This window comes from Benincasa hispida, chromosome 12, assembly GCF_009727055.1.
Source record: "Benincasa hispida cultivar B227 chromosome 12, ASM972705v1, whole genome shotgun sequence".
NCBI classification, from domain to species: domain Eukaryota; kingdom Viridiplantae; phylum Streptophyta; class Magnoliopsida; order Cucurbitales; family Cucurbitaceae; genus Benincasa; species Benincasa hispida.
The window spans coordinates 21,910,463-21,924,181 of record NC_052360.1 but is presented as its reverse complement, the minus strand read 5'-3'; the positions used below and the strand labels follow the sequence as shown (position 1 = coordinate 21,924,181).

Genomic DNA, 13,719 nt, shown 5'->3' with positions numbered 1-13,719 from the left:
CAGTGTTTGAGGGTCACCTTCAGAGCACGGGTCTACGGGACCGCCCGCGGCTAGACTAGGGCAAGTGGGAGATTTTGTTGCACTGGGTTTTTGATGCCCTAGTTTATTGTTTTGTGCCTGTTTACTTATACTCCCCACTTCACTTTAGGACAAGTGGGAGATTGTTGGGGTTTGTGCCCTAAAGTCTCGTGTCTAGTATTTCGTAAGCAACTTTGTACGAACACTTGTGATGTATAATATAAATGATATTTACTTCACTACTTGACTTTGCACATTTAGATGTTTTTTATTTTTATCATAAATCAATAAACTTAATATCCCTGGTTGTCTTTATGTAACTTAAGCATGTATGTAGTGACATACAAGTAGATCATGTCTTAAGTGACAACAAAAATAGTCTGTAGTATATGGATATAGGAGGGGAACCTTATTCTGGTAACACTACGAACGCGACCCGCTTTGTGGAATTGTTACAAATGTTGTGACTTGTCATAGATGGTCTGATCCTGATCATTCGTGTAGTGGACATGCGAGCGGGGGAGTCCTATACAAAGAGATTGTATAAGACTTGACCTCGAAGTTTTAATGTCTTATCATATAACTTCGTTCATGACTGAGAATTCACTTTACTAGGATGACCATAGGTAACATGACCTCAATCCTGAGTGAGTTGGGAACTCCCCCATTGAGGGCGGTTCTTTGATTTGCATGGGTGCAAGTGGCCAGAGCACCGAATCAAACCTACCATTTTAGGGATTCGTCTGATTTGGGAGCTGGGAACTCAGCTTCACAAGATGAAGTTCACTCCTTCCCCAAAGTAGGGGTAAGTAGATAGATTGCTCTCTTAAGGGCTGATCTTGAGGCTTGACCACGCACCTTCTCATGGCCCGAGAGGTGTTCACACATATTAGGACTATGTTGTATTGTTCATTAGAGGAATTAGTGGTACTTAAGGAGGAAGATGTAATTATAGGAGCAAAACAATAAATTGGCCTACTGTAATTATGAGCATATGTGAAGGGTCATCATACTGATGATTGGTTATATCCAATGGATATAGAAATATATCTATGGCAAGAAGAGTTCAACTGTCGGTCTTTAGTGGAATACTTGGCAGTTAACGGATGGTGGATATCGTGACTAGGGAGTTTAGTCAGTTATTCATGCACCATTGGAGCTTCGAGCCATAGGTTCATAAGGTCCCCTTGGTAGCTTAGATACAAGTTGAGAATCAATTTTTGGGTTAGTTTGAAATGTTCAAATTGACAAGAGGAAGTTCAATTATATATGATACAATTGAACGAGTTAATTAAATATGATATAATTAACTTTATGTATGAGATATATTAATTTGGAGGAAATTCGATATAAATATGATTTATATCTAGTAGAGAAAAATATTATAATTAATATATGATATTAATTTATATGTTATGAATATGATAAGATCACATTCATTGAACGATTATAAAGGAAATGAGACGGTGTCTCTTCTGTTCAAAATAACGGATGAGTGCATTATAAATAGCTGACGGTGTGCAAGAGTCATATACGCGGACATTGTGAAAAAGATAGTATCATCGTTTAGAAAATCAGTACCTATACGATAGTGACTGCACGATCGCTTACATATACGATATTGCTAAGCGATCACTTACTGATTACACCTTCGCGCGCTATTAACTAAACGATCGTTTACCTTTTCTTAAGCGATCCTTTAGCTTCCGATATTTACTAAATGATTGTATAGACGAAGTTTAGTTTTTCCTACGCGATCGTTTGGACGATCGCTCACATTTTTCCTACACGATCGTTTATACGATCGCTTACTTTTTCCTACACGATCGTTTAGACGATCGCTTATTTTTTCCTACACGATCTCTTATTTTTTCCTACACGATCGTCAACAAGAGTGGTGCGGCTGAGCCAGAGTGGGCTCAACAGTCGACCTATGTTTCCGAGCGCACGCGTAAAGGCATGATTAGTTCCACAAATCTCACTGCACTGACCATAGTAAACTCCTTCTCGTTGTACCAAAATGGAGATCTGATTTAAACGACCAGATACAACATCACATTTACACTTGAGGAAGGTACAACCCAACTATAAGGTACATCAGCAGGTATTACAATAATACGTAGATGAGGTTTGGCTGGTAGAACCACTCTATTGTCCACTTCTAATAAACGTGATTGACCCAATTCTAGATCATCTTCTTGAATCGTATAACTGTCAAAAGTGAGTGATTGTTCATTGGAACTATTATAGTCAGAATACTCATAAGTCCGATACCATTGATGTCCAATAACTTTGATAGTCATGGCTGGATCTACTACTACCTCGTCCATTGAGTATAAGAGAGCAAAGGATGGTATAGCAATGAACATCGGAATGATACTAGGAAAAATGGTCCAAAGAATCTCGATAATAGTTCCATGAACAATCCTTTGCGGTATTGGATTTTTTTTATAGTGGAAATGCCATAAAGTGCGTACCAAGATCCGTGATACGAAAACAAAAATCAAAATGAGGAAGAAAAAGATATCGTGATGTAAGTTTATTATTCCTTGCATCATAGGTGTTACTGCGTCTTGAGATCCTAATTGCCATGGTTCTGCTGTATCACAAGGAGCAATTGTGAGGAATAGCCATTTTAGAACAATCATTTTGTTTGGTTTATTCTTTGACTGCTCCCCCCCAAAAAAAAGAGAGACTTGTTCTTGCTCTCCCAATTCAGGAAGACGGAAATCGCCGGTTGGGTTGGTCCAACCAAGAAAGGCATGGGAGTCTTTGGGCATTGCTTGGGGCGAGTTAAGTAAAGACTGGCTACCTAGTGATTTATAACCACCCTCACTGCACACTTTCTATATATCTTTCTCCTCCCCCCTTTTTCTTACAACTAGTTGTTGCATGCCATCGAATCACGAGCAATGGGAGGTTACAATTTTGAATCCATACTTTCAAATTGTTCATTTTGGATATCGAAACGATTTTTAGGCAATGAGTCTCAATCTTTTTACAACTATAATAAGCTTTGACTTTCGTGCTTGTTTAAATCACAATCGAAATCTTTTTTTTTTTTTGAATATTTTGCTGGCGGATTTCGAATTTGAAAGAAAAATAGTGTACAACACTAATACGTTATTGTTCTAACACTCGGTCGAGACTGGCAATGAGTTTCATGTTGGTAGGAAAGGGCAAAGTTGCTTTACCGAGTGAGATGTAATTGAGCTCGACTGATAGGGAGAGAAGCATTGTGCCAAAGCCATTTATAAGCCCTCAAGTAGGTAATCCCGAAAGAGGGAAGAGATTTTCGAGTACGGGAAACCTCTAGATTTAAAATCACTGCTTATATACTTGGTATTGGTCATAATTTACAAGAACATTCTGTAGTCTTAGTAAGAGGGGGAAGGGTTAAGGATTTACCCGGTATGAGATATCACAGTGTTCGAGGAACCCTAGATGCTGTCGGAGTAAAGGATCGTCAACAAGGGCGTTCTAGTGCATGTTGATTCTTATCCAAGACTTGTATCATTTGATGATACCATGCGAATCGCTAGAAACGTGTTCAGTGTATGGCTAACCCAATAACGAAAGTTTTTCGTAAGGGAACTGGAGCAGGCTACCATAAAACAAACAAAAGATCTTCTTTCTAAAGAGATTCGATTCGAAACTATTATATGTCCAAGCTCCAATATTGAAAGAATTTCAGAGGCTTTCCTTGACTTTGTCCGTGTCAACAAACAATTCGAAATGCCTCGACTTTTTTAGAATAAGCTCGAGTCAAATAGTAATGAATCGAAGCACCTCTTTTTACACTATTTCGAAAACCCAAGGACTCAATTATATGGATATGTAAAATACAGGATTTCCAATCCTAGTAGGAAAGGGAGGGAAACAGATACTCAATTTAAAGTGAGTAAACAGAATTCCATACTCGATCTCATATCTCGATATAGAATTCTGTGGAAAGCCGTATTCGATGAAAGTCGTATGGTACGGCTTGGAGGGAGATCTTTCAAGATTCACCCCGGGTCAAAAAGCCAAAATAAATGATTTTAGTCCTTCTCAAATAAAAAGAAAACAGATTATTGAACCTCTTTCATGCTCATGTCATGTCGAGGTACTGTAAAAGAAAAAATTAAAAAATTCGATCCAATTTCTCGTAATCGATTAGTTAACATGTTTGTTAACCGTATTCTGAAACACGAAAAAAAAATCATTGGCTTATCACCATTAAAAAGATTCAACAAAAGACAGAAATAAATCCATGAGATGTTTTACTTCAAGCAATATGTGGAGTAACACCCGATATAATAGTAAAGGCAAGACATGTAGGCGGATCAACTCATCAAGTTCCCATTTCAATAGGATTCACATAAGGAAAAGCACTTGCAATTCGTCAAGAAATACGTGGAGTAACTCCCATTATTATGTGTTATTATGCATTCAATGTTCTATTTTTGTAGCTAATACAGGAAGTGGACATAAATGCGGCAACCGGACCACCGCATAGACGACCGCATGCGAAAAAACTCTCCATCGCAAAGGCGAACGCGTCGATCAATGCATAGATGTTGCGGTAATCAGCCATATGTGTCCATCGCATGGAAGTTACGCTTGTCAAGCGATTGCGGTCATTGTGTAGAGTTGCGGTATTAAGCAAATGCAGTCATTGAATGATTGCGGCTATACGATAATACATACTAATGGGATCAACGCAAGGTTGGTGGAATGAACGTATCAACGCATCTACCTCAAGAAAATCATAAGCTGATGATGACATTTTACCTACCACGCCGTTAGCGGCAGAGGTTCAGAAAAGAACTAACGCGCCGAATGTAAGAATCAGAACAGTCCATTAATGCTATCAGCGATCCAAGCTCTATAAATAGAAGTTGTTGAGCAAAATTCTAACTTGTCCGGGGATTATCCCTACAACCCAAGGTTTTCCCTGCGATCCAAACAAAATGCGTGAGAAGACACTTGAGAGTTCTTCACCTCCTTTATCCATTCCGAGTGACGATCGAAGCCTTCAATCGGAGCTAGATCTCGGGAAAGTCAGCTCCACCGCCCATCCATGGCACCATCGGCAGCCTTGACGCACATCCGCTGGAAGCAAATCGGTCATTTCATTTCCTTTCTTTTCTTATATTGTATTGTATGACATTTTGTGATTAAGAAATTAATACAATTTTTTTTCAATGCATTTCTGTATTCCTTCGATTCCATCTCCATCATCTTTGCTTAGCATCTTTACTTTCATTGCAACACTTAGTGAGATTGCTTGGGTATTGCATATTTGGTCATGTGGATTAGGGATATGAAGCATGTAGCAACCCACCGAGAGGTATGCGTTGCGTGAGTGTGTGAGTAACCTTATTTGCTTAGTGTGAAGCTGCGGCAACGCCTGTCTATAGGCTAGCGCAATGCTTGTCTATGAGTAAAGTCAGCAACAACCAACAGCCTGGGAGGGTAAGTGGTTGGTCGCATTAAGCAATGTATGCATTGTTCACTAGAGATAGGAATAATCTTAGGTTAGCCAAGTTCATGCGGTTACCTTGTCCTATGAGCGCATCATTCATCATTTAGTCATACTTGGGAGAGTAGTCCAAAACCCAAATCTAAGACTCGGAAGAGCAGATTGGAACGCATAGGCAAGAATGGGGAACTTAGGGATAAACTCCGTTTGCTATCACACAGTGTATGCACCTTACAGATAGGATATTGTATGCGTCTAGGAAGAAGGATAAAGTGGTATGCAGCTAGCACGCTCATGCGGCGAGAGCTAGTGAGCGGGTTATAGAGGTCTAAGCAGGCATAGGCTTCTCGGCATTATCGCAGATCCATCGCATACGTCCTAGAGTTAGGTTCATGTGTGTGTAGCATGATTGCATGGCCTACGTTGACTAAGGTTTCCCTTGCGGTCATTCTTAAGGGTTGCAATGAAGACATCTCCACATATTATCTATTTTCCCATTCATTTGTTTCATGTCAAGAGTTGTCGTGTCTCTACTTCTCACGCATATTCTCATTGCATTGTCTATTAGATAGAAGTAGGAGTAGGGTTAACTTAGCAACCTCCCTTCCATTCTTTTATTCAAACCGCCATATGCACATCACCACATTCATTTTGCTACAAGTCCCTGTGTTCGACCTCGGATCACCTGAGAAACTTGCATTCACATTATACTTGGCGTGAACGCAAGAAAACTTGTGACAGGATGCATGATCATCGCATACATTCGTTAACGTATGATCATTCCAACGCATGATCATCGACGCATGACTATCAACGCATATCTTGAGAACATGCATAGCATACCGCATCCAAGGGATTTTAGTTGTTGAATAATTTGACTTCTAATTTCCTGTCATCATCGACACATAGGCCCATGGATTCATACATCTCAATTGGAAAAGAAATTGATCGATATATTTCTCGAAACAAACGAAAGACGAAACTTAAATCATGGATCAACTAAGCTCTCTTAGGGACTTTCTTAAGAATAAGAAAGAGGAATCTCATGTAAATACCATGGAATAAGATTTAATCCTATTCATGGGGATTCCGTAAATATTCCATTCCAAAAAGAGAAAGTTCGAAATAATTGGGATTTTTTTGGAGATTGGATGCAGTTACTAATTAATGATCTGGCATGTACAGAATGAAAACTTCAATCTCGAAATCTTTATGGAATATTGAATGTACAGAAATGGCTATAACAGAGTTTCTGTTATTCATATTAACAGCGACTAATGGAGGAATGTTTTTATGCTGTGAAAATTAGTTAATAACGAGCTTTCTAGCTCCAGAATATTTCAGTTTATGCTCCCACCTATTATCTGGATATACCAAGAAAGATGTACAGTCTAATAAGGCTACTACGAAATATTTACTCATGGGTGGGGCAAGTTCTTCTATTCTGGTGAATGCTTTCTCTTGGCTATATGGTTCATCTAGGGGAGAGATCGAGCTTCGATGAAATAGTAAATGGTCCTCTCAATACACAAATGTCTCACTCCCCAGGAATTTTAATTGTGCAACTATTCATCACTGTAGGAATTGGGTTCAAGCTTTCCCCAGCCCCTTCTCATCAATGGCTCCTGACATATACGAAGGAATGCGGTTTGTTCGAGAAATTCCTGCTTCTCTATCGAGATATGAGATGTTTGGATTTTTTCAAAACTTCATGGACATGCAGAAGAGAAAGACAAGACCCACTCATCGGACCAAGACATAACTTTGACTTGTTCAAATAACACACAATTAAGGTGAAGCAGGGTCAGGAACAACGAATCTCTTTATGGTATACTTCACCTAAACGATCAAGCATCTTGTTTATGCGATAGACGACTTCATCTCCCACTTGCTTGATTGTTGTTTACGGTCTCTCTTCCTCCTTCCCTCTACTAAATCCGAACAAAACCCACACTTTGGATTCTCACTCCAAGAATACTAAGGGCTCTGAGTGGTGTTGTCTTCTCCATTTCCTTCTGTCTGAGTGGTGATTGTTCGAGGTAGACGGTTGAGTTTTAGACTCACTATGAAGAAGAAATTCTCATCTGGTATGATCTCTTGATCTCTTTAGCATTATAAATACATATTATTATGTTTTGAATGTATATGCGGTAATTCTGTCACAATAAATTGGAAAGATCTGCTTCCGCTTGTAGGTATTCTTGAATAAGAGTTCCTTCAGGACCTAGCCCTTGGGCCCAACTAATGAGATTTGGGTTATATTTGATATTTGGGTCAAATTAACTCTATTTTTGGGCTCAATTGAACTTTAGCCCAAATAATAATATCAAATTGGACCAAATTATTTTATTCAATCCAACGATCACGATGAAAACACATGGTACTATCGGGACTTGCCAATTTATGTTTTCAATTTCAATTTAAGACACATGTCAACTTTTAGTTAGTCCTAAATTAAATGATTTGTAATTTTATCATTAATTTGGTACATGACGTTGCAATTTGTGATTGGTCCAAAATTTCTAATTCAACGATGTGTTTCTTAAAACCAAATTACATATAAATCTTTTCTAAACACCTATTTACCATTATACCTTCTTTATAATTTTCTAAGAATTGAATAACCTTTTTCAATGACTTCAGTAACATATGAGGGCAGATAACTTCAAATCTCTTACATCTTAGTTGATGACTCATGACTAAATGAGCTAAACTATATTTATGTTGGTTAATAAGTGATTAATTTTTTTAGAAAAAAAATAAAAGAAATACATAATCAAATTATTTGATACCAAACCAATAAACCACTAAACTAAAGGGGTTAGGGTATGTAGAATATTAGATCATTGCTCTACCAAGCTTTGTGAGCAAAGGAATACGCCAAACCATTATATCGACGCTAATTGGAGACTACCCCATGGTTTGAGCCAATGACATGACATCGAAAAAGGCCATAACTTCGAGAAGTTTAATATCATAATGTGAGAACTTTCCTTCAATCGTATTGGGCAAACTCTCTCGAGGTGATGATGCAACAGCCATTAGGAGTGCAACCAAAAAACTAGAAAAATTGAAAAATCAAATCCATCCACTGGTACCAAAATTTCATACCTTGATTTGAATTTAGAGAACAAAAAATCATTGGTTCGGTTAAGTTTCTTTTAACTGAAAAACCAATCCAAATTGAACCAAATCAAACTGACGGTATACATTACCCTTGAAAATAAGTTTTAACCCTATGTCCCTTTTAACATTTTAATTATTATGGTGCATGTATATTTATTTAGAAAAATGATCAATTATTATGGTGCATATATGTTTGTTAATTAGAAAAAGATCAAGAAAAAAAATGTCCAATTTCAATCTATAAGAAAAGGTGCAATTTTAATTTGAAAAGAGTTAAAAGGTCCAATTCAAAACAAAACTAGGAATAGAGATGAAAAATGGAAAAAAAAAAAGTCCAAAAACTGAATACCAAACGGATATAAATTTAAATAGAATAAAAGCTAATCCATTGGTTTTATTATTTATTGGATATCGGTGCAATCCCTTCCTTATAAAACCGATTCTTGGTTAGCCACAAAACTGAAAAAAATCAAACTGACTTTCACTCCTAGCACCCACCACAAACTTCTGAAAATCAAGATGGCTCCTCGAAGCATCGAAATTAAGTTTTCATGAGAGGATGCCAACCAGAAGTTACGAAAGATGTGAGATCTTAATAAACAATCAAACAAGCCTCCAACAACTCTTTGCAACTTAAGAAATCATCTAATATCTTAAAATTGACAAAATGTTGTTATATTGCAACACAAATATATTCAAGAATAGGTTGAAGCCTCTAGAAGAATAACTTGTTCATTGCTTCCCAAATCTGACACTCAATCACCATTGTTTAGTCCAAATCATGTGAGTTCTTCCAATTTAAAAGTCAGTCCCAAATGGTCTTAAATGGGTCAACAAATACTACCATCACAAAGAAGATCAATATTAATGTTGAGAGATTGGGGCAGAATCTCTTTATTTAGTTTATATTTCCACAATAGATATGAAGATACATTATGCTTACAAAAAAACACACCTTACGTTAGATGGGATCAATTATTTAGCTAAATTAGCCTTATGAGGAATGAAGTCATTGTAGAACTCCAATAGAATATTTTGGCTTTTTGGGGGTCGAAACCTTCCAAAACGTCTTCCAACATTTTGTAATTGAATTCACATTGGAAGACGAAGCATCATTCACTTGAGCAATTTAATTCCTAAAAAGATAAGAACATTTAACAAAAAAATACTCCTTGTTTGTTAAGGTTCTAAATGATTTTATTGTTATACCTATACCTTGGAGTTATATTCAGAGGATCACTTTAATATCATCTTGAAGAAAGTTTGTTTGAATAAGATGATCATTCTAATGATTCACGTTCATAATAAGACGGACAACATTATAGTTTTTTTAGTACATGGGACACAAAAGATGGAAACCAACCATCATCATAATAGATTCAAGGATTACTAGAGATATATGCAATTCACGCATCACTAATCCATCAATAATAACCTTTTTTAAACAATTCTTGACCTCACATGATACTACACCATTCATATGATGAGTTATACCTAAAATCTTTATTAATTTTATTGTTAGTTTTGAAATACTTACCTTGAAGTACCATTGTGAGAAGGTCGTTTGGTCTCTTATACTGTGCTATATGTATATCCCTAAACCAAAGGCTGCTCATTTTCTTTTATAGGATACATATGAGGCCAAAATGAAGGGTGACCTTTGCTATTTATAGAATTTTAATGGATCTTGAATAAGCTTATACTTGGTTGACTATGGGTCTGACTTTAGGCTTGGGCTATTTGGATCTAACCCAATCCCTTTTTATATGCTCACCAAATTATTACGCTTGGCCCAATCTATTTTTAGTGAAGTTGACCTAAACCAGCTTCACATCCAATGCCATGTGACATTATTTGATTGGACTAGCTAACATCCCAGATTGGATCAATTCTTACATGAGTGTCATTGTTTTATTTGCTGACTTTTCATATCTTTTGAAGTAAGTTGATCACATGCCTAACTTTGTAGTGGTCTCAAATTTACCACACATATTTCTTTCATTAATTAAGATTAATGACGTGACAATTTATAATTGATTAAAATTTCTTATTCAACCATATTTTTATATCTAAACCTTTCATTTTTTTTTTCTTTTGAAAGACTGGACCTTACATTTTTTGCTTAAATAATATTTTTGGTCCATAAACTTGTATGAAAGTAACATTTTAGTTCCTATACTTTTGTTTGTAACGATTTAGTCATTATACTTTCAAATTTATAACAATCTAGTCATTAAACTTCAATAACTAACAATTTTGTCCTTGTATCTTATGTATTGCAATAATTTATTTCCTATTGTAAAAAATATTACTAAGATTTAGAAAAATTTCTCACACATGTAGATAAATTGATTGAACATCAAATTTATTTATAAATTATAAATGCCAGGTCATTACCAAGACTGTGATTTTGACACTTAATTTTAATGAGACTTTTTATGATAAAAACTAAGTTGTTTAAAGTTTTACAATATAAAGATTAAATTGTTATCTATTCAAGTTTATATACTAAATTATTATAAATTTAAAAATATATGAACTAAATTGTTAGTTTCACTTTGGTCAAAATTTAAACCCAAAAATATTTTGGGTCAAAATAGGAATTGCTGGCATACTCCATTTTCTAATCTCAATTTCGAAATTCGTGATTCTCTTTGCTCCATCAAGGGGAAGCATTCTCTTGCTCCACAGTCCCAAAGCGGAACCTGGAATCAAATTCTAGGTATTAATTTTCCCTTAATTTTCTCCCATTTTTCCTTTCATTTCTGTGTAGGGTTCTTCAATTTTTCAATCCTACCGCGACTGAAACATTTATCAAGAATATTGATTTTCATGTTTTATAGTCTTAAATTTGCTTAATTGCTCCCTGTTTGGCTTCCGAGAGAAACGAGAAACGAGAATTCGAATTGTTTCAATTGAACTTAAAATTTCTCCCATTATCTAACCCCTGCCGTTTTGTTTGTCATTTTCTATGAATTTTGTTAAGATTTTAACCTTTGTTATCTTTGTTTGAGGGAATTTTTTTCTGTCTAGTAAATCTCACCTAAAGTTTAGTGGAAAGGTGGATTTTGTTTCTGAAATTTAATATATGTGTTTGCTGCTTATTGTCGTTATTGTTCAACATCAAATTAGAACTTCAATCCTCTGTTTTTGTATTCAAACCCCCCTTCATATTATAGGCATTACTCGATTTATACTGATTAAAACAGCTTTTTTGCACCATTTAATGATAATTGGTCTCTTGTGAAGTCTTGGGTCATTTTTTTGGGCAAATTGCAAAAACCACTCCTAAAGTAGGGTGATAGTTGCAATTGATGCCCTCAAACTTTCAATGGTAAAAAATTGAGCTCTTAACTTATACAAGTATTAAAATTGGACCTTCAAACTTACATGATTGTAGAAATGGTAACAATTATTTAAGTTTGATGGTTCAATTTTTATCATTTACGGTACAATTTCTACAACAATTGTAAGTTTGAGGGTCCAATATTAACACTTGTAGAAGTTTGAAGGCCCATTTTTTACGATTGAAAGTTTGAGGGTATAATTACAACTATCATTATACTTAAAGGGTGATTTTTGCAATTTGCCCTTTTTTCACAACATTGCCAAATTTCAGCCTTTCTGTTCTATATAAAAGTAACTTATCAGTTTTCTGTTACCGCAAAATATTCTTTAATGATCTCAGGTTCTCAATATTTTATCCAGCCATATAGGAACTGAAATTTTGAATGGCACAGTCTGCAAGTTTAGTCCATACTAGCCTCCTAAATTATGGCTTTACTCCCAAATATTGGAGATATGATATGACTAAATCACGACCATCCCCTCGTAGTGTTCGTATCAAAGCTGTGCAAGATACCAGTGGTCCTCGTAGGTTAGTTGATATCATTAGACTCGTGCCTGAGCTCTCGAGAAATTACTTTCGAAGTCCTTCAAGGAGGGCCCTTTTTGGAGGAATCTCATTGTTAGGTGGCTTTTATGTGGCACAGACTATATCATTGTCATTTGGAGCTTTAGGAGTAAATGATGTGATTGCTGCTGTGGTATGTGTTCTCCTTACCGAGTACGTTACTCGATTTTATTATAGTCGACCAAAGGTAACTTTCCCCATTGCTCTACTAAACAACTTCAAAATGGGATTCACTTATGGTCTTTTCATTGATGCCTTCAAACTTGCTAGTTAACAGCACTTGGTGAAACCATTCTGGTGGTAGCTAGCATTTACATTTTAAAGTCCTTTGCACAATAATTTTTGTATATATCTTTAAAGCTTGTTCTAATTGTTTTAGATGAACTATTTTCCCTTCTTTATATATTTCTTCTGTATATTTTCATCTGACAGTTACATTGAAGAATTAAATGTTCTATTCACCCTCAGATGCTATAGTAACAGATTTGAATGTAATTGAGAACTTTTAAGAGTGTAGTTCTTGTTCATGTATTGAATGCATCCCTGTCAATGGAGAATTGTTTGATTGAACTGCTTCTTTCCAAAAGCTGTAATGAGAATGAGATAAATGTTGTACTTGTGCATTTTGTTGGTTTTCTATAGGAATTATAGAATTGAAATATAGTATTAAATAGATGAAAACACAGTACAATATCTAAGTCCCGAAAAATTATTGAATGAAGTCACTATAATGTGGCTACCCTAATAACGAACTCTTACGTACAAATTCCTAGTTTATGATTATTACACCCTTCCTATATGTAATGATATTTCTAACTTCTGCCCAACAGACCAATCAGAGCATAATTTAGCCTTTTTTGGGGTTTTTTAGATGAGCATATTTTAACTGATTTAGGGTTATACACTCTAACAGACAAACAGATCAAAGATTCATATTCCCCAACACGTAAAATTGTTGAACTCAATCTCCTACCCTATTATTTCTATCAGTCTTTGTGCCTTTCAAAGATTGTCCAACAGGAGACAAATTTAGATGCTGGTCATGAACAAGGCAAATTCAAGGCAAATTCTGAACTTTTTTTTTTTTTTTAACTGTTTTAACCAGGGTAACTTTCATTAATGTCCATTCTGCTGTATTTGATTTCAGAGACAACCAACAGGATCTGACTAAAATGAAATATTTAGCAGCATTAATCTT

General features: G+C 35.7%; 1 protein-coding gene and 1 pseudogene across 2 annotated transcripts; one reads left to right on the top strand and one right to left on the bottom strand.

Annotated features, from left to right (window-relative positions):
- LOC120067448 overlaps positions 1-2,839 on the bottom strand; it is a 5,501-nt pseudogene extending 2,662 nt beyond the window's left edge.
- An 8,335-nt stretch (positions 2,840-11,174) lies between these two features.
- On the top strand, positions 11,175-13,048 carry LOC120067299 (uncharacterized protein ycf20). 2 transcript variants are annotated; one of them, XM_039018840.1, is made up of 2 exons: positions 11,175-11,330; positions 12,317-13,048. In XM_039018840.1, the coding sequence occupies exon 2, from the start codon at positions 12,340-12,342 to the stop codon at positions 12,793-12,795; it is 456 nt and encodes a 151-aa protein (XP_038874768.1). In that variant the 5' UTR covers positions 11,175-11,330; positions 12,317-12,339; the 3' UTR covers positions 12,796-13,048. The 2 variants fall into 2 exon arrangements, with proteins under 2 accessions (XP_038874768.1, XP_038874767.1); XM_039018839.1 differs by having other exon boundaries at positions 12,297-13,048.
- The last annotated feature ends 671 nt before the right edge of the window (positions 13,049-13,719 follow it).

What these genes read in the sequence shown, in the direction of transcription:
- LOC120067299 (XM_039018840.1), top strand. Translation starts at nt 12,340, where the DNA reads ATGGCACAGTCTGCAAGTTTAGTCCATACTAGCCTCCTAAATTATGGC.